The sequence below is a fragment of the Oryctolagus cuniculus genome, chromosome 15 (assembly GCF_051225735.1).
Source record: "Oryctolagus cuniculus isolate XC-2025 breed Fujian yellow rabbit chromosome 15, ASM5122573v1, whole genome shotgun sequence".
In the NCBI taxonomy this organism is placed as follows: domain Eukaryota; kingdom Metazoa; phylum Chordata; class Mammalia; order Lagomorpha; family Leporidae; genus Oryctolagus; species Oryctolagus cuniculus.
The window spans coordinates 645,990-664,945 of NC_142881.1; the positions used below are offsets into that span (position 1 = coordinate 645,990).

The 18,956-nt window shown below is 61.9% G+C and overlaps 1 protein-coding gene across 6 annotated transcripts in view; it reads right to left on the minus strand.

The window, feature by feature from the left end:
• Positions 1–544, minus strand: part of INPP5A (inositol polyphosphate-5-phosphatase A) — a 154,473-nt gene extending 153,929 nt beyond the window's left edge. For 3 of the 6 annotated variants that reach the window (XM_070057044.2, XM_070057043.2, XM_070057046.2), the window contains exon 1: positions 175–542. In XM_070057044.2, the coding sequence (XP_069913145.1) occupies positions 175–249 (75 nt within the window). In that variant the 5' untranslated portion in view covers positions 250–542. Of the gene's footprint in view, positions 1–174 lie in introns of all 6 variants that reach the window. The other 3 variants (XM_070057050.2, XM_070057045.2, XM_070057048.2) reach the window with 2 other exon arrangements.
• Between the last annotated feature and the right edge of the window lie 18,412 nt (positions 545–18,956).

Genomic DNA, 18,956 nt, shown 5'->3' on the forward strand with positions numbered 1-18,956 from the left:
ACAGGGGCTCGGGGCCAGGACTCGGGCTTTGCGGCGTGGCTCCCAGGCTCGGCGCCGGGGGCCGGGCCGGGCAGCAGCGGTCCCAAGGCTGCGAGCCCGCGGGCTGCGGGAGCGAGGGCGGCCCGGCCGCGCTGAGGGGCGCCGGGCGGGGGTCGCGGCCGGCGCGGCACTTACGTCGTCGAAGAGCGAGCCCACGTTGGCTGTGACCAGCAGCACCGCGGCGCCCGGCGCGGCCGCCTTCCCCGCCATGGTGCCGGCGCGGGCGCTGGGCTGGGCGCGGCGCCGCGGGCTCGGGGCCGCCGGGGTCTCGACGGGGCCGCGGGCGTCAGCGGCGCCGAGGGGCGGCCCCGGGGCGCATCGCGGGCGCGGCGGCTCGGGCCGGGCCTGGCCGGGGCTCCGGCCCCGCGCTCGCTCCTCGCTCGCTGCTCCGCGGCCCCGCGCCCGCCTGTCGCCGCCGCGCCTCAGAGCAGCCCGCGCGCGGCCATTAGAGCCGCCGGGAAAGTTCCCGCAGCGCCGACTCGGCCGAGGCCTGGCCCGCCCCGGAGCCGCGGGCGGGGCGGGGCCTGGCGGGGGCGGGGCCGGGGCGGGGCGGGGGCGGGGCGGAGCCCGCCGGCGGGGCGGGCCCGCGGCGCGACGGGCCCTGGCCTGGGCCGCTCCTTCGTTGGCCTCCTGTCAGTCAAGGAGCCGGGCCCCCGTGCGCTCCGCCCCCGCGCCGCCGCTGCGCAGACTCCACCCCCGCGCTCGTGTGACGTCACGGCCCGGCTCCGACCGCGCCTCTTAAAGGGGCCGCGTCCCGCAGGTGTCAACCGTCGGAGGCTTGCCCGACGACACGGCAGACTCAACTGCGGGGGCTAGGGACCCTGCATCCCGGCCCCGGGGTGGTGCGCGTCTGCCTTCCCCGGGAGATATTTCTGTGGGATTTCTCAGCCCCGCGCAGCAGGACTCGCCCAGGCAGAGGCTGCCGCCATCGAGGGTCGGCGGCGCCAGGCGTCCTCGGGGCGGGCGCTGGCGGTCCGGGGCGGAGGGGGGGTCCCGGCTCAGCTCCGGGCCCCGCTCCCTGCTGACCCGGACCCTGCACCCACACCTGAGACCCTGATGGAGTCCCGGCTCCTGGCTGCAGCCCGGCCCAGCCCCAGCTGGCGCAGGCGGATGGGGAGTGAGCCAGGGCTGGGAGCTCTGCCTCCCTGCCTTTCAGATAAAATGAAAACGAACAAACTTGAAACACACACGCACAGCTGAGGGCTGCTTTGCCAGCCAGGCCAGGGACCTTGAGCCCCTGCACAGCCAGCCAGGGGGCCGCCAGGCAGGGGCCGCCGGGCAGCACCTGCAGGAATGGCCCTCCAGGGGGTCTGCGGGCCACCAGGGTGGCTGCTGGGCACTGGGCGGATCCTGGGAGCCAGGCTGCAAAATGCCACATTTGCTAGGAGCTGCGTTTTTAAAAAGTGACAATCACAAAGTTACTAAGTCTATTCCACTTGATGGATACAAAAAGCACCTAGCAGGTAACCTGTAGGTAAGAGCGCTGATGAGGTTTTTTCACCTCGAGGCCTTTAACCCACGTCAATGAGCCCGAGCCACGTAGAGCCCGTGGCCACCGGGCTGGACCAGACCGCACCAGGGAGTTCTGCAGGGGCAGCTGTGCAGGGTCCCACCAGCCCTCGTCTGCCTGTGGGCTCTGCAGATGTGTGATGCCTCCCGGGGGTGGTGGGGAGGGACCGTGGGGGCTCCGTGGGCAGCTGGGCCCCCAGAGAGCAGGTGTCTGCTGTGGAGTGAGTGGTGCCCCCTCTGAAAACACACAGGCTGGAGCCCTCCCCCAGCGCCACTGTTTATCCAGACGCGGCCCTAATGGGGCACAGGACCCAGACGGGTCAGCATCCTGCTGAGAAGAGACCAGTCACCACCAACTGCCGTGAGAGCACGCCGTGAGAACACGCAGTGAGAACATGCAGTGAGAGTAAGCCGTGAGAACACACAGAACACGCTGTGAGAGCACGCAGTGAGAACACACAGTGAGAACATGCAGTGAGAACACACAGTGAGAACATGCAGTGAGAGCACGCAGTGAGAACACGCAGTGAGAACACGCAGTGAGAACACGCAGTGAGAGCATGCAGTGAGAACACGCAGTGAGAGCACGCAGTGAGAACACGCCGTGAGAGCACGCAGTGAGAGCACGCTGTGAGAGCATGCAGTGAGAACACGCCGTGAGAGCACGCTGTGAGAACACGCAGTGAGAGCACGCAGTGAGAACACGCAGTGAGAACACGCCGTGAGAGCACGCAGTGAGAACATGCAGTGAGAGCACGCCGTGAGAGCACGCCGTGAGAGCACGCAGTGAGAGCACGCCGTGAGAGCACGCAGTGAGAACACGCCGTGAGAGCACGCAGTGAGAACACGCAGTGAGAGCACGCAGTGAGAACACGCAGTGAGAACACGCCGTGAGAGCACGCAGTGAGAACATGCAGTGAGAGCACGCCGTGAGAGCACGCCGTGAGAGCACGCCGTGAGAACACGCAGTGAGAACACGCAGTGAGAGCACGCAGTGAGAACACGCAGTGAGAGCATGCAGTGAGAACACGCAGTGAGAGCACGCTGTGAGAGCACGCCGTGAGAACACGCAGTGAGAACACGCAGTGAGAACACGCAGTGAGAGCACGCAGTGAGAACATGCAGTGAGAACACGCAGTGAGAACATGCAGTGAGAACATGCAGTGAGAACACGCTGTGAGAACACGCAGTGAGAACACGCTGTGAGAACACGCAGTGAGAACATGCAGTGAGAACACGCCGTGAGAGCACGCAGTGAGAACACGCAGTGAGAACACGCCGTGAGAGCACGCAGTGAGAACATGCAGTGAGAACATGCAGTGAGAACACGCTGTGAGAACACGCAGTGAGAACATGCAGTGAGAACATGCAGTGAGAACACGCTGTGAGAACACGCAGTGAGAACACGCCGTGAGAGCACGCAGTGAGAACATGCAGTGAGAGTAAGCCGTGAGAACACACAGAACACGCTGTGAGAGCACGCAGTGAGAACATGCAGTGAGAACACGCCGTGAGAACACGCTGTGAGAGCACGCAGTGAGAACATGCAGTGAGAACATGCAGTGAGAGCACGCAGTGAGAACACGCAGTGAGAACACGCAGTGAGAACACGCCGTGAGAACACGCTGTGAGAGCACGCAGTGAGAACATGCAGTGAGAGCACGCAGTGAGAACACGCAGTGAGAACACGCTGTGAGAGCACGCAGTGAGAGCACGCAGTGAGAACATGCAGTGAGAACACGCCGTGAGAGCACGCAGTGAGAACATGCAGTGAGAGCACGCAGTGAGAACACGCCGTGAGAGCACGCAGTGAGAACATGCAGTGAGAACACGCTGTGAGAGCATGCAGTGAGAACACCCTGTGAGAGTTCACATCTGCGGGGCCTCTGGACAGCCTCCCACCCATGCTCCCGCCCCCTCCACGCACACGCCACACACACACACACACACACGCGTACACACACTCCGTCAGCATCCCATGTATGTCCTTCGTGGGCACACACAAATACACACGTGCACCTACACAAAACACGCGTGTGCACATGTACAAACCCATGTGTGCACACACAAATACACACTTGTGCACGTACACAAATACACGTGAGCATACACGAATAAGTGTGCACATAAATACACATGTGCACATAAATACATGCACGCACAAATACACACGTGTGCTCATACACAAACATGCATATATGAATACACATGCATGTATACAAATACACATGTGCACATACACAAATACACATGCACCTACACAAAACACGCGTGTGCACATGCACAAATCTGTGTGTGCACTCACAAACACGCACACAACTCACTGCCCTGTTTCCCCTGGAGATGGTCTCCTGCGCACCGGGAGGCAGAGTGGGCCCCCCACTGTGCACCCTGAGGTGGCGTCGCCCCCATGAGCCCTTCCCCCACCCCACCCCCGGTCCCAGCACCTGCACTCGCCCAGCTGCCCCAGGGCAGGTGAGCCGAGCTCCTCTCTTGCTCTGAGACTGCACCTCACTCAGAGGAAAGCAAACGTGAGGAGAGCACCCACAGTCACGGCCTGGCCTCCCGCGGGTCCCAGGGTGCCTGCCTGAGCACAGCCCCCACTGTCAGAGGCCACGCTCCCTGGATGTGCTGTCGGATCCTCCCACCCTCCTGCCGCCCCGGGGAGTGACATGGGCTCCCAGGCCTGCCGCCAGCACCCGGCCCCTTGGCCCGGCACCCCTGCTCCGTGGTCCTCCCATCCCTCTGCTCCTCCGGCAAACCTAAAAGTCTGCTCACAGCGCTGTCGTGGCCTTCCAGATCGCTGGCCTGGAATCGGCGCCTGGTCACCAGGCCGGGTCTCAGCCCGTGTCCGGTGTGGCGTCTGCGCCGCTCCTGCTTGGCCCTGCCCCCACTGTGCTCCCAGAGTCCTGGGGTCCTGGGTCCCTCCTTTCTGCACGTGTGCTGTCCCCGGCTTGGGTCTCACAGCACAACCCCCCCAACATGGACACACATCCTCCGTCAGCCCTTTCTCCTATGCTGCCCCCAGCACATCCCCATCTCCTGCTCAGGGACCGGCCTGTGTCCACCACGGCCTCAGGTCCATGTGTCTCTCCCTTTGCTTGGCCAGCTGCCCAGGGAGGCTCCTGCCGCTCAGCCCACCCCGTGGGTCCCCTCTCGTGGTCAGTGGTCTCCCTCATGGCCTGCCCCACACAGAGCTCGCCCAGCATGCCCACACCGTGGCACTGGCAGGTCTGGCCCAGCACTCGCCTCCCCCCACTGTACTGAGCCCACCGGGGAGGGTGGTCTCTCTCTGGTGTGTCATTCCTGCTGGCGTTGGCCCAGGTCCCTCTCGCCTCTGCTAAACACTGACAGTGGTGTGTGGGGAGGCCCTGCTCACCTGTGGCAGGTGAACCCAGTCCGGGTGGTCTGAGGGGGAGGCGTGGCAGCAGAGGCCCGGACTCTCCTCCTTGGAGGCGGGGGTCTCGGGCTCCCAGGAGGGAGCCTGGGTCCAGATTTTTGTCCAACAGAAGGCTCACAAGCAGGGCCGTGCACACCCCGCAAGGCCGCGGCGGCACTGGGTCCGAGCAGCAGCCCTGCGGTGAGTGAGTGGACTGACGTGTGTCGGATGCCAAGCGCTCACAGCTGGGCTCACGTGGCCATGGGCGTGTCCAGCATGAGTGACCAAGCTTCCTACTCTCGCCTGGGGTCAGCCCATCGCACTGTTAAAACCCCGGCCTGCAGGGCTGGCTCAGCACGGCCGCCTGTGACCAGTGAGACCGGGGTCGCCCAGCACTGATGCGATGGCTGCGCCCTGCTTTGCCTGGAGCTGGTCGGGAAGGCAAGGGTCCTCCCCGCCCCTCATGGGGACTGCCTCGTTCATTTCACAGGACCAGGAGCCCGAGGGAGGGGTTCCCACTCTCGTCCGTAGCCCTCACCACAGTCACACCGGGGGTCTCTGGCTCACAGCTGAGAAGACCGAGGCGAGCCAGCGCTGTGGCCCAGTCTGGCGCGGCTGCCTGCGATGGCGCCAGCAGCCCACACCAGAGGCCAGGGCGTCCCGGATGCTCCGCTTCTGGCCCAGCTCCCTGCTACTGACCCGGGAAGACAGGCCTAGGGTGGCCCCAGGGCTTGGCCCCCTGCACCCACGTGGGAGACCCGGATGGATCTTCAGCCTGGCCCTGGCCTGGGCTGCCTGGCCCTGCCTGGGCTACCGTGCCCATCTGGGGAGTGAAAGAGCAGATTCAAAGTCATGTGTGTGTGTGTGTGTGTGTGTGTCTGTCTGTCTGTTACTCTTTCAAATCAACGACTCTTTAAGAAGGGAGGCAGGGAGGAAGGAGACTGAGGAGTGGGTACAGAGCCAGGACTCCAAGCCCACAGCGGCACAGGGGCCATGCTCTGTTCAGTGCATCCGTGCATCACTCCTATGGGCCTCCCCTTCCTATGCGCCTCCCCTGCACTCCGTGCCACTCCGGACACCAGGGCGAGGCGAGACTGCACGGAGGACCCCGCCCTGCTGCAGCGGGGCCGGCCAGGCAACCCGTGTGGGCTGCTCGGCTCCAGGGACATCATGGCGCCAGCTGAGCATGTCACAGGGCGTGTCCAGGCGCATTAGCAGGGAGCTGGGTCGGAAGTGGAGCAGCCGGGACCTGAACCGGCACTCAAATACGGGGCGCTGGCATCACCAGCAGCAGCTTAACCTGCTGTGCCTTTGAGAACTGGGGAGCGGGGCTGTGACGAGGAGCAACGTCCCCTCCTAATTTAACGCCAAGAGACCAAGCGCTGTCACTGCCCCAGTGTTTCCTGTGGGCACTTCGTCCTGCTGCATCTGATCCCGCCACACGCCCACTTCTGACTCTGTGTTAGCTCCAGCATGACTGAGTGGCGTCGGATACAAAGACTCCAGGCTTTGACTGCGGGTAGCAGCCATCGGGTGGCTCCACTGTGATGCACCTAGCTGGTGCCACCCTCGCCGGCAAGTCAGGCTGTTTCCACAGTGCTGATTACAGAAGCACCCTGAGAAGCGGCTGCACGGGAAGCGTCTTCAGTTCCCAGGAGATGTTTCTTAGGGTAGATGCCAACACTTCAGATGTTAAAGGATATAAATAAGGGCTGGCCCTGTGGCGTAGCGGGTAAAGCCGCCGCCTGCAGTGCCAGCATCCTACATGGGTGCCGGTTCGAGTCCCAGCTGCTCCACTTCCAATCCAGCTCCCTGCTCTGGCCTGGGGAAGCAGCAGGAGATGGCCCAAGTGCTTGAGCCCCTGCACCCAGGTGGGAGACCCAGAAGAAGCTCCTGGCCCCTAGCTTCAGATTGGCCAGCTTCAGCCATTGTGGTCATTTGGGGAGTGAACCAGTGGATGGAAGACCTCCCTCTCTCTGCCTCTGCATTTCTGTAACTCTGTTTTTAAATAAATAGTTTTAAAAGGATATAAATAAAGGGCAGGAAAACATCAAATTTACGAAGCTCGAGTAGGTCAGTTCTTGGAAGCGCACAGCTCCAAGGCTCATCTTCGAAAGGAAGAAAGTCTGACGTCCGTGCCCTGCAGCTCCAAACCACGAAGCCAGCAGAAGGTGACGCGGCCCGAAGTTGGCACAGGAGACAAACCGACCAAGCGTGAGATCCATACGGTGGAAACCAAGCAGCACAGGAAAGAACAGACACGAAAGCAGCTCTCAGAAAAGCGGGAAGACTGACACACCAGCTCTGGAAGAGCGCGTGTGCCAGGGGACAGCGGCGCACATGGCCCGCAAGACCCCCCACACCCTGTCAGGGAGCAGGGGTGCCGAGCTGGGGGCAGCTCCCGCCAGGGAGACCAGCGTGTGAGGCAGACGGATGCATTCCTGAAAGACGCAAACTGCCACGGCTCCGTCACGAAGAAAGCGGGCGGCGGCACCGCGGCTGCTGCCCGCGCAGGTCAGCGCATCTGCAGGGGAAGCTGCGGCCGCGCAGCCGGGACATGCCGGGCAGGAGGAGGCAACCGGCAAGCCGCTTCGTGCAGACTCTCCCACGGAGCGGAAGTGAATTTCCCGACCGTTGCACGAGGCTGCAGTTCCCTGCTACCAGCACTACATCTTGACCACACCATAAAGTAAATTTATAGCCCGATATCCCTTAAGAACACAGAAGCAAAAGCCCTTGCAGAGGTATTAGTAAATCTGCTGGACACATAAACAGAGTACTACCTGGAGCCCAAATGGATTTCAGTCAAGAAATGTAGGACTGGGTTAATAAATCACCTTCATTAACACCAGGGTCGTTCGTTTTCATAGGTGAAGCAGAAAGACAGTAAGATCAGATCGATAAATGCAGAAAAGGCACTTGACAAACCTCAACAAGCACCAAGTAAAGGGGCTTCCGGAATCTGGCCAAGAAGCGTCTGGGAGAGCGCGAGGCGGCAGCAAGCCCAGTGCGGAAGCCCTAGAAGCCAGGCAAGGGCGGCACCGAGGCCCCCAGCCGGCACCGAGGCCCCCAGCCGGCACCGCACCAGCCCTGGGCTGTGCACTCAGACACGGAAGAGACGCAGGCAGCCATCCATCTGAAACAGAGACTGCCTTTGGGAGCGGTGACTCGCCGTCTGCTAAGCGGATTTAACAAGGTCGCCGACAAATCAGCCTGGAAGTGGACGCTGGAAACCAGCTCGGGACGGACGAGCCGGGGGCCCCAGGGGAAGCTGCGGAGCTGGCAGGATGGAAGCAAGCGTCGGGGCAGGGGAGAGCCAGGTCGAAGACTGTGCGCTCACCTCTGACCTGGCCCGGGGTAACCCCGGCAGCCTCCTCCTCCTACCCCCCCTTCCTTTTTTTTTTTTTTGTGGGGGTATAAAATGTAAGTGGAGGGACTGGCATTGTGGGGTAGCAGGTCAAGCCGCCACCTGCAGGGCCGGCATCCAATATAGGGGTTGATTTGAGTCCTGGCTGCTCCACTCCCAATCCAGCTTCCTGCTAATGGCCTGGGAAAGCAGCAGAAGATGGCCCAAGTGCTTGGCCCCTGCAGCCACGTGGGAGACCCGGATGAAACTCCTGGCTTCAGCCTGGCCCAGCACTGGCTATTGCTGCCATCTGGGGAATGAACCAGCAGATGGAAGAATCTCTCTGTCCCTTCCTTTCTCTGTAATTCTGGGTTTCAAATAAATAATCTTTAAAATAAATCAATAAAATATATGTGAAATGCAAATGCCCTAGATTAGTCAAGAGTTTTGAGAAAGAACAAGGAATCCAAAAGTCACTCTAGGGCTGCAGAACAGGACCACACTGGGGTGCGGCAGGCCCACTGACCCCTGGGGCAGGACGGAGGAGCCGCGTGAAGGTGCCAATTCAGTGGGAACGGGGCTTCTCCGCCCAGCAAGCGGTGCTGGGGTCAGCTGGGCCTCACCACACCAAAACTAGCTGCAAACACTCACGCCGCCACTGGGAAGCTTCTAGAAACAGCTGAGAGCACTGCTGAGACCTGGGCACAGGGCTCTGCCCTTCCAGGGCAAGGGCACACCAGCGTGGCTGCAGGCCTGGGAAAACGCCCCGAGCACCACGCCAGCGCCAGGGGCTGCTCCCCGGAGGCCAGGGCAGAGCGGAAGGGCAACCTCGAGATCATTGTGCTGGACCGCGTGGCCACCGCAGCAGGGTGAGACCGTGCGCCTCCTCTGGGACGCCCCAAACCAGGCCGCTGTGTCCTCAGAGGCAGCGGCTGGCGGGGGTCTGAGTGCTCGAACCACTTCCCACTGCCTTCCCAGGCGCTTTCCCAAGGAGCTGGAGCCGGGATTCGGATGAAGTGGTGGCTGAACCTGCTACGTCACAGCGACAGCCCTGATCACGGAGTGCAATTGCAGCAAAGCCTCGGAAAACCGACTGTGCTCAGAGCCACACGCTTCGTTCTAGAATACGCTCCCGTGTGCGCTGCAGCTACATGCTGGCCCCGCGCCCCGCAGAGAAGACACACGAGTGTCCCAAAGCCTGCTCAGCTGGGGCACCTTGAGGAGGGGGCACACAGCACACACCCGGCAGCCCGCCCTCTGTGTCACCTCCCGCGATGGGGCCAGGGAATGAGGAGAGGTGGCCCTGGGCCCCAGGAGCAGTGCCCTGCTCGCTAGTGGTAGGGGCCAGAGGAGACCCAGCCTCCGGGGTGGCAGTCACCAACCTGGGAGGTCCTCCCCTGCCCACATCCTCAGGTGACAGGGGTCCTGCAGGCCAAGGAGTTCTCGTAGGCCCTGCAGCAGGCCCCCATTCACTTTGCTGGGGAGGCTGACCCTGCCCAGTGCTGCCTTGCAGCTCGGCCTCTCCTGCACGCCCATGTGTGAACTCGACACACACTTGCTGCCGAGGAGGAGCCTGGCGCTGCCTGCACTAACACACGTGAGCACTGGAGGCTCACTGGGTGGCCACGCCTTCCGTGTCAGCGGGTGCACAGCGTGGGGCAGCCGGATTACTTACATAAGATTACGAAGGCAGAAGGTGTCGGCTGTAATGGCCAGAGCTGGGCCAGGCTGAAGCCAGGAGCCAGGCGCACCATCAGGGTCTCCCACACGGGTGCAGGGGCCCGAGCACTGGGCCATCTTCTACTGCTTTCCTCAGGCCATAGCAGAGAGCTGGAAGTGGAGCAGCCGAGGCTTGAACTGGTGCCCACAGGAGATGCTGTTGACACAGAAGCGGCTTAACCCACTAAACCACGTGGCCCCGCATCCATGAACTTTTGAAGACCCCACATATGGAGATTCAGCCCCAGCTGGCAGTGAGAGGCAGATGAGTGAGCAAGGAAACCATGCGGGGAGACTCCCTCGGCTGCTTCAGATTATTGATTGGCAGCTTGTTCGACGTCAGTCTGACTTCTCTGCTGTCAGTCGGGCACAGTGTTGCTTTGGTGGGACCCCCACGCATAATCTGCCGTCCGCCTTACGCTTTTCTTTGTCCTTACGGAGAGCAGAAGAAATGACAACGTGGTGATCAAGAGCCAGTGACAGTTTGCTGGTCGGGCACTGTGGCCCCGCAGGGTGAGCCACATCCCACAGCAGAGCCGATCGGGGCCCCAGCTCCACTGCCGGGCCAGCTCCCTGCTGGTGAGCCTGGGAGTCCACAGATGATGGCCAAGGGCCTGGGGCCCTGCCACTCGATGTAGGAGACCTGGAAAGGGTTCCAGGCTCCTGGCTTCCGCCTGGCCCAGCCCCAGCTACTGTGGGCGTTTAGGAGTGGACAGTGGATGGCAGATGTCTCTCTCTCTCTGTCTTTCAAGTAAATTAATGTATTTTTGAAAGCAGCTGCCAGGGAGCCAGCATTGGCGTTGTAGGTAAAGCTGCTGCTGCCACACTGGCATCCCCTATGGGCGCCGGTTCATCTGCCAGCTGCTCCACTTCCAATCCAGCTCCCTCTGTGGCCTGGGAAAGCAGTAGAAGATGGACCAAGTGCTTGGGACCCTGCCACCCACATGGGAGACCCAGAAGAAGCTCCTAGCTTCTGGCTTTAGCTTGGCCTGAACCCAAATCTTGCAACCATTTGAATCAGTGCATGTGAGACCTCTCTCTCTCTTTAAAATATTTATTTATTTATTTATTTGAGAGTCAGGATTATAGACAAAAAGGTCTTCCATCCGCTGGTTCAGTCCCCCATTAACCTCAATGGCTGGAGCTGGGCCAATCCAAAGCCAGGAGCCAGGAGCTTCTTCCAGGTCTCCCACGTGGTTCAGGGTCCCAAGCAATTGGGCCATCTTCCACTGCTTTCCCAGGCCATAGCAGGGAGCTGGATTGAAAGTGGAGCAGCTGCGCCAGTGCCGTGGCTCACTAGGCTAATCCTCCACCTGCGGCGTCGGCACCCCAGGTTCTAGGGTGCCGGATCTGTCCCGGTTGCCCCTCTTCCAGGCCAGCTCTCTGCTGTGGCCCGGGAGTGCAGTGGAGGGTGGCCCAAGTGCTTGGGCCTCTGCCACCCACATGGGAGACCCAGAAGAAGCTCCTAGCTTCTGGCCTCAGCTTGGCCTGAATCTGAATCTTGCAACCATTTGAATCAGTGCATGTAAGATCTCTCTCTCTCTCTCCTTTTATCACTCTGCCTTTTTGATTTTAATTTGACAGGTAGAGTTACGGACAGTGAGAGACAGAGAGAAAGGTCTTCCTTCTGTTGGTTCACTCCCCAAATGGCTGCTATGGCTGGCACTGTGCTGATCAGAAGCCAGGATCCAGATGCTTCTCCTGGCCTCCCATGCAGGTGCAGGGCCCAAGCACTTGGACCATTCTCCACTGCTATCCCAGGCCACAGCGAGAGCTGGACTGGAAGAGGAGCAACTGGGACAGAACCCGGTGCCCATATGGGATGCCGGCGCCGCAGGCAGAGGGCTAACAAAGTGAGCCACGGCGCCGGCCCCCACTCTGCCTTTCAAATATATAAATCTTTTTTTAAAAGCTGCCATGCTACAGTTAACTCTTCAGAGTTTAAAAAACAAGGAAGAAAAGCCCTTAGCTGTTCCTTAGGATCCCAGAAATGATTTTTCCTGCACTGGAGGACGATGATGTCCCAGTTTTGCCCCAGGTGCTCGGAGCAGGCCCTGACCCCTGTGCCCTGGCAGCACCTGCGGGACCAGCCGCACCTGTCTTGTTCACGGGAAGAGAAACGCCCCCGGATTCCTTCTGCCTCGCCGCTGACTTGTTCCTCAGCTCTGACGCCTTCATTTGAGCAAGTGTGAGTGGCAGGAACAGGTTCACCCCCGAGACGGGGCTGTTCTGAAGGTAACTGCAGCTAGGACAGGAAGACGCCCCCCCCCACCTAGTCAACCCCCGGATAATTCACATCTCGAAGGCGGTGAACAGGCAATACTCCACTTTCTGGCCTGAATCTGTGGTTTGGGCGCCTCCTCAAGTAAGCAGAAACCGCTTGGCGACGTCCAGGGCTCCTTGACATCCAGGGCACGGTGATGTCCAGGGCGCAGTGATGTCCAGGGCACGGTGATGTCCAGGGCGCGGTGACGTCCAGGGCTTCACGACGTCCAAGGCGCCGTGTGTTTCTTCAGTCGGTCACTGTTCTCATGCATATTCAATTATAAAACTGAAGTATGTTAATAGCAAAAGCAGGCTTTCTACCAACGTAAGGGAGTTCCTGTCCCCCTCAGTGTCAGCTCCTTTTTGTTTCCCATCATGCATTCTCCTTAAATTAATTCCTACAGGTGGACCTTTAGCCCTTCAGCGAGGCCTCGCCGGGTGGGGTGCCCATCCCATACTGGGGTGCAAGGGCGTGGTCCCCCTGCTCCCAGTTCCAGCTTCCTGTCCACGTAAACCCTGGGAGGCAGCCGTGATGGCTCAGTAGTTGGGTCCCTGCTGCCCACGTGGGAGACCTGGACGGAGCTCCTGGCCCCTGGCTTCAGCCTGGTCTGATCCGCTTGGGGAGTGAACCAGCACAGGGGAATTCCCCCCCCCCGCCCCGTCTCTCTCTCCCTCTCCCCCCCATCTCTCTCTCCCTCTCCTTCTCGCCTCTCTGCTTCAAAGGAAAGGGGAGAAAATGCATCACTGTGTATTTTAACCGTCTGTGTTTCTCCAGGAATGAGATTGTCTTCTTCTCCAGGAATGAGATTGTCTTCCACCGCACAAACTGTTGTTTGATTGACAAACAGCGTGCGCCTCTCCCTCACGGCTTGTTCCCCGTAATGGTTTCCTAGATGTTCGCTTGCCTGTCTCAGGCAGGCCTCCTGCTAACCGCTTCAGACGGAGATTTTCCTGCTACTTAGAGCTGAATTAAGATGCGCCGGAGAATGGGAAAGCCGTGACGGATGTTTCCAACCACAAATGGACTCAATTCAGCTGTTTATTTCTGAAATGTGAGTCAAGCAACACCTCTGCCCGGCAACGCGTCCTGCGTGGTGTTCAGCCGCTGTGCCCGGGTCCTAAACCACGCACCTCCCTGCAAGTGAAAATAAACCCAGGGGGCGTGCTGGCCTCACCTACGCACTTTCGCCTCCGGCTGCCCCGTCACCGCCGCCTTGGCTCTGGCCTGCAGCATCAGCTGCCCACGGCTGAGGGGCGGGACGGGAGTTGCGGCCAGTTGTGGCCGTGGAGAGGAAGCAGGGCCATGTGGCCTGTCCCTGCTTCGGGCCGGCCAGGCTCAGTGCCCTCCTGCAGGGGCACCAGGTCACCCTGGCTGCTGTGGACAAGCAGGTCAGGGAGGGACAGAGAAGTGGAGTCTCATGGGCTCTGCCACACCCGGCATAGATGGCCACACAGTTTAGCTCAGGCAAATGTGGCTTGGGACGGTCTGGGAGGACCTCTGTGTGGTCAGCCCTCGGCCAATAGGCGATGGGGAGGAGGCGGAAGTGGAGGAGCCTCCTGGAACAGACAGAGCACTGCTGCCCACTGCCCCAGCAGGACAGGGTCAGGGACCAGGAGGCCTGGCAAGGACAGGGTCAGGGACCAGCCAGGCCTCTCGTGCTGCTGGGTCCCAAGGCTTCGTGAACTGCCAGTCACATTCCAGCACGTGTGGCCTGGTGGTGGCTATGGCAGGCAGGGTGACGACCCCAGGGCAGCGTGGCCAAGGGCTCTCTCCCTCTCCCATGAGCCCTCGGACCAGGAGTACAAGAGCCCCCTGTGAGTCTGGTGGGTGGGGGACATTACTGGGGCCTAGGAGCTGTGGAGAGGCACCCCCAGGAGTGGGACAAGACATGGCCCTGGGCTGTCCCAAGAGGGCAGAGCCCCACAAGCACCATTCTGCTGATGCCCAGCCCTGAGAGGCCAGGGCAGGCAGCTCTGCTCAGCCCAGCACAGCGGCCACAGGGGCCTTGGCACCCAGCAGCTGCTTGTGGTCAGCGCCTCACTGTGTGGTGGGGCCAGCTCATGTCACCTGGGCCTGCGGAGCTGAGGGCTCCTCTCCTGGGGAGACCAGGGTGTGGGGGCACCAGAGAGGCCTTGGATGTCCCTCCTAGCCTCAGATGCCATCCCACCCACTGGTCTCTGGACAAGAAACCGGATGCTCCCAGGACACTGTCCTCAGGGAAGTATCTGGGGGCAGGGGTGGGGAGACTTGGGCTCCCCAGGACAGCTGGACCATGCAGGTCGGAGGGGGTCCTGGCCACTCTTCCCTTCCCAGGAGGCCTGGAGCTCACAACCCCCTGGCGGTCAGGGCCACCTCTGGCTGTCCCCACCGCAGCTCAGGCCAGCGGGATTGGCTCCAGGTGTTGCCCCCAGCCCCAGCCCCCACCAGCGGCATGACTGCGGGTGGACAGATGCTGTGCAGTGATGCACACTGGCTGGGGACACTCCCGGGACTGCTGCAGGGAGGGAGGCAGTGCCGGGCCTGGGATGGGCTCCCATCTGTCGGGGACGGTCCCTGCTCTGAATTCAGCAGCGGCGGCAAAGCAGGTCGTGAGACCAGGTGCGCAGGGCGGGGAGCCCCCAGCGTGTGCTTTGCCGTGTTTCACTGGTGAGCAACCCTTGTCGTCCCTGTGGAAGAGAACACGCTTGTGGAAGAAGCCAGTGTTTGCTTAACTCCCAGACGAGAAGTGCCACAAGCCGATGTTACATAAAAGGGAGGGATGCTTCCGGCCGTGTTTCCCAGCCGACTCCCGGCAGCGCAGGGCGCCGACTGTTGCTAACCCCGGAGAAGGGAAGCCAGAGGCCCCGCTGGGCTATTTTAGGAACAGACTTATAAAGTAAAAGCAGCTGTGACATGAAGAATTCCAGGAACATTTCCATTTCCTGGAGGGAGGGAACCGAGCGCTGGCCAGCGGGCTGGGCGGGCAGGTCAGCTGCTTGCACACAGCAGGGCTGTGCAGCCTCTGCCAGCTCGGCCTGGCGCACGCGAGCCCTGGCCCCGTCAGGCCCGCGCCGCCGCAGTTCCCGCGCCTAGGGGGCGGGCAGAGGCTCAGCGGGCCCGTCCAGCACGAGCTCATCCCTGGGCCCCTCCCAGACCCAGTCCGGGCTGTGCCCCCACCATTCTCCCTCCCCTGGAGACACACAGGTGCCCTCGGGCACTGCTGTGCCCCCCTCCCGAGGGGCCTGCCCAGCTGGCCTCTGGCCATGTCCCAGGAGCAGGCTGTGGGGAGCGGCAGGGGCGCTGTCCCATCTCTAGGCAGAACCACCCATCCCTGTGGCCCCACCCAAGCCACCGAAGCCAACAGCTCCTGCCCAGGGGCCAGAGTGGGGGAGGGGAGAGCTCTGGCACTCCTGGGCACCTGTCCACAGGATCCAGAGCAGGGCTGGGTCCCTCAGTCCCCTGCGGGGATGCAGGGCCTGCCCTGTCCCCTTCTTGGGCCACTGCTGCCATGGGATGAGTGGCTTGGGGCAGGCTGGAAAGGGGCAGGCAGCGCCGCCATGCAGCAGTGTCCAGGGTGGTCCCGGGGCAGTGCCCCCAGCTGCTGGGAGAGGAGCTGCTGCCAGCAGCCTCCTTCTCCTCGGTCTGCTCCCACCTCTGTCTGCAGGGCCACGCACTGGGCCTGGCCATGTCTCGCTCCAGTGGGGCCGGGCACTGAGGCCCAGGCAGGAGCTCAGCTGAAGCCACCTCCCTTCGAGACTTCACTAGTCCTGGGCCCAGCTTCATCCGGAGGGCAGCTCTGAGACACCTTGGCTCAGCAGCTGCGAGTCCAGAGCCAGCTGTGGGGCTGCTCCCCAGAGCCAGGACTGTGGCAGCCACCGCAGGGACGCACAGCGGTCACCTCCTCCACTCCCCTCAGCCTCCTGGAAAGTCAAACACGGGCGTAGTAGATTTGGACACACAGTGGAGGGTCAGCAGACGTTGGCACGCGGCTGCCCCACTCAGGTAATGGCATCTCAGGCCCTTGGCCGGACTCATCCCCAGGCGGGCAGCCTGCCCTGGGCTGTGAGCCGAGGGTCTGCCAGGCACCGTGTCCGTGGCTCAGGTCTCCTTGACCAGCTGCCATCCATGGGGGCTCCTCCTGGGGACGGGCCGAGCACTGGACAAGACAGGCTGCAGGAGCTGCACTCTGGGCACAGGGCTCCCAGCGGCGGGAAGTTCTCAGCAGGGTGAGTGCCCGCCCCCACCCCCACCCCAGACCACGGCAGCGGTGAACCGAGGCAGCCAGGTCGGGCGTGCAGCCCCTGCAGTCACAAATCACACTCCGCAGAAGGAAACAGGCTGGGGGGGGTTTCCTCTTCCAGTGGGGAAGGATCCGGGAGGGGCGCCTGGAAGTGCCGGGGTGGGGGCAGCAGGATGCGCCCTGGGCCCTGCCCAGCTCTTTCCTCTGTGGCTCCCACAGGGCCAGGTCCTCACAGACGCACTCAGTGTGTCAGGGCTGAGCAGGGCAGCGCCCACCCCAACCCCAGCTCCTGCCCCTCAGCCAGGTGACGTGGGGTGGCTGTGGTGCCCTGGGACAAGCGGTCCTCCACAGCCGCCTTCTGCCAACCCCACTTGTGGGGACATCCAGGGTCCAGGTCAGTATCAGGCTCAGCAAGGCCTCCCTGGTCCCAGGTGGCCCAGGACAAGCAGAGTGCTTGGGTCCGAGGTCCCGCGTCCCTTGGGACCTCCCGGACAGACGAACTTCCTGGGAAGGGGCCTCCTGGCACCGGTTCTGCTTCTCAGGGCCCCAGGAGCCCCAGCTCGGGGCTCCAGCCTCACCTTTGTTTCTCTCTCTCTCTCTCTCTCTTTTTTTTTTTTTTGACAGGCAGAGTGGACAGTGAGAGAGAGAGACAGAGAGAAAGGTCTTCCTTTACTATTGGTTCACCCTCCAATGGCCGCCGCGGCCGGCGCGCTGCGGCCGGCGCACCGCGCTGATCCGATGGCAGGAGCCAGGAGCCAGGTGCTTTTCCTGGTCTCCCATGGGGTGCAGGGCCCAAGCACCTGGGCCATCCTCCACTGCACTCCCTGGCCACAGCAGAGAGCTGGCCTGGAAGAGGGGCAACTGGGACAGAATCCGGTACCCCGACCGGGACTAGAACCCAGTGTGCCGGCGCCGCTAGGCGGAGGATTAGCTTAGTGAGCTGCGGTGCCGGCCTCTCTCTTTTTTAAAAAATATTGATTGAGGCCGGCACCACAGCTCACTAGGCTAATCCTCCGCCTGCGGCGCCAGCACCCCAGGTTCTAGTCCCGGTCGGGGCGCCGGATTCTGTCCCGGTTACCCCTCTTCCAGGCCAGCTCTCTGCTGTGGCCAGGGAGTGCAGTGGAGGATGGCCCAGGTGCTTGAGCCCTGCACCCCATGGGAGACCAGGAGAAGCACCTGGCTCCTGCCTTCGGATCAGCGGGATGTGCCGGCTGTTTAAAAAAAAAAATGATTGATTTATTTGAAAGGCAGAGTTAAGCATGGAGATAGGGGAGGATCTTTTGTCCACTGGTACACGCCCCCCAAATGGCTGCAATGGCTGGGGCTGGGCTTGGCAGAAGCCAGGAGCCTGGAACTCCATCTGGGTCTCCCACATGGGTGGCAGGGCCTAAGCACTTGGGCCATCTTCCTCTGCCTCCCTGGGCTATAGGCAGCTGCTCAACCCACTGCACTACGACACGGGCCCCGAATTCTGCAAGTTTTAACAGTGTGTAACCACCATGTGGTTGTGGTCCACTCAGGGGTCCAGGGGCTGAGAAACTGGGGTCGCCAGGAGCAGGGCCACAGCCAGCCTCGCCACTCCCTGTGCAGGCCCCTCAGAGCTGCTGGCTATTTTTAGCACCCTCCAAGCCAGCCCCGTGACTCTGAGGCCCGAGCCAGGGTGAGAAAGTCGAGGCTGCTCAGGGGCTCCCAGCGGCCAAGCTGGGCAGCAGGGCCTGGGAGGGGGTGGAGCCCTGGGGGCCTGGGCCGGCCTGGGCGGCTCCTCCTCCCACCCGCCGCACACAGCTCCCTCCTGGCTCCCAGCCGGCTCCTCCCACAAATGCAAGCATGGAAAATCTGATGTCAGAATTCCAGTGAAGGCGAGGAATGTGGTCTGACCTTCACCTCCCAGGGAGTGGCCTTGCCTGAGGCCCAAGGGGGCGCTAGGGTCCCTCAGGCACCCTGGGAGCCGCCCTCTCCTCCTCCCGGCTCCCACCCCAGCTGGCCTCACCGCGCCCTCCCCACCACCCAGTGCCCTAGCTGGACCGTTGGTTCTGGAGCCGGCCCGGGAACCAGGAGCCGAGGGGCATACCCCTGTGCTGAGCCCAGGATATCTTCCTCTCCCAGGAAGAGTCTTTGGGATGGGGGTGGCAGAACCATGTGTGTGCTCACCTGTGCGTGTGTGGACACCGTCATGTAACTATGTACTCACATACGTTCCGTGTGTGCTCACATGGGTTCCGCGATTGATGCATGTATGTGCGAGTATGCTGTTTCGTGTGTGCGCACTACATACACGTGTGTATGTGTGCATGAACGATGTGTGCCTGTCTACACGCGTGTGTGGGAGCCTCAGTCACAGACCCAACTTCCTCAGCCTGCTCTGAGTGATGTCCCCTGACACTGCCAGCCGCCTTCCTGCCCCAGCCAGGGGTGTGGACCGCCCAGACCAGCGTCCTGAGCCCCGTGGCCCTGTGTGGTTGAGAGAGGAGGAGGGAGA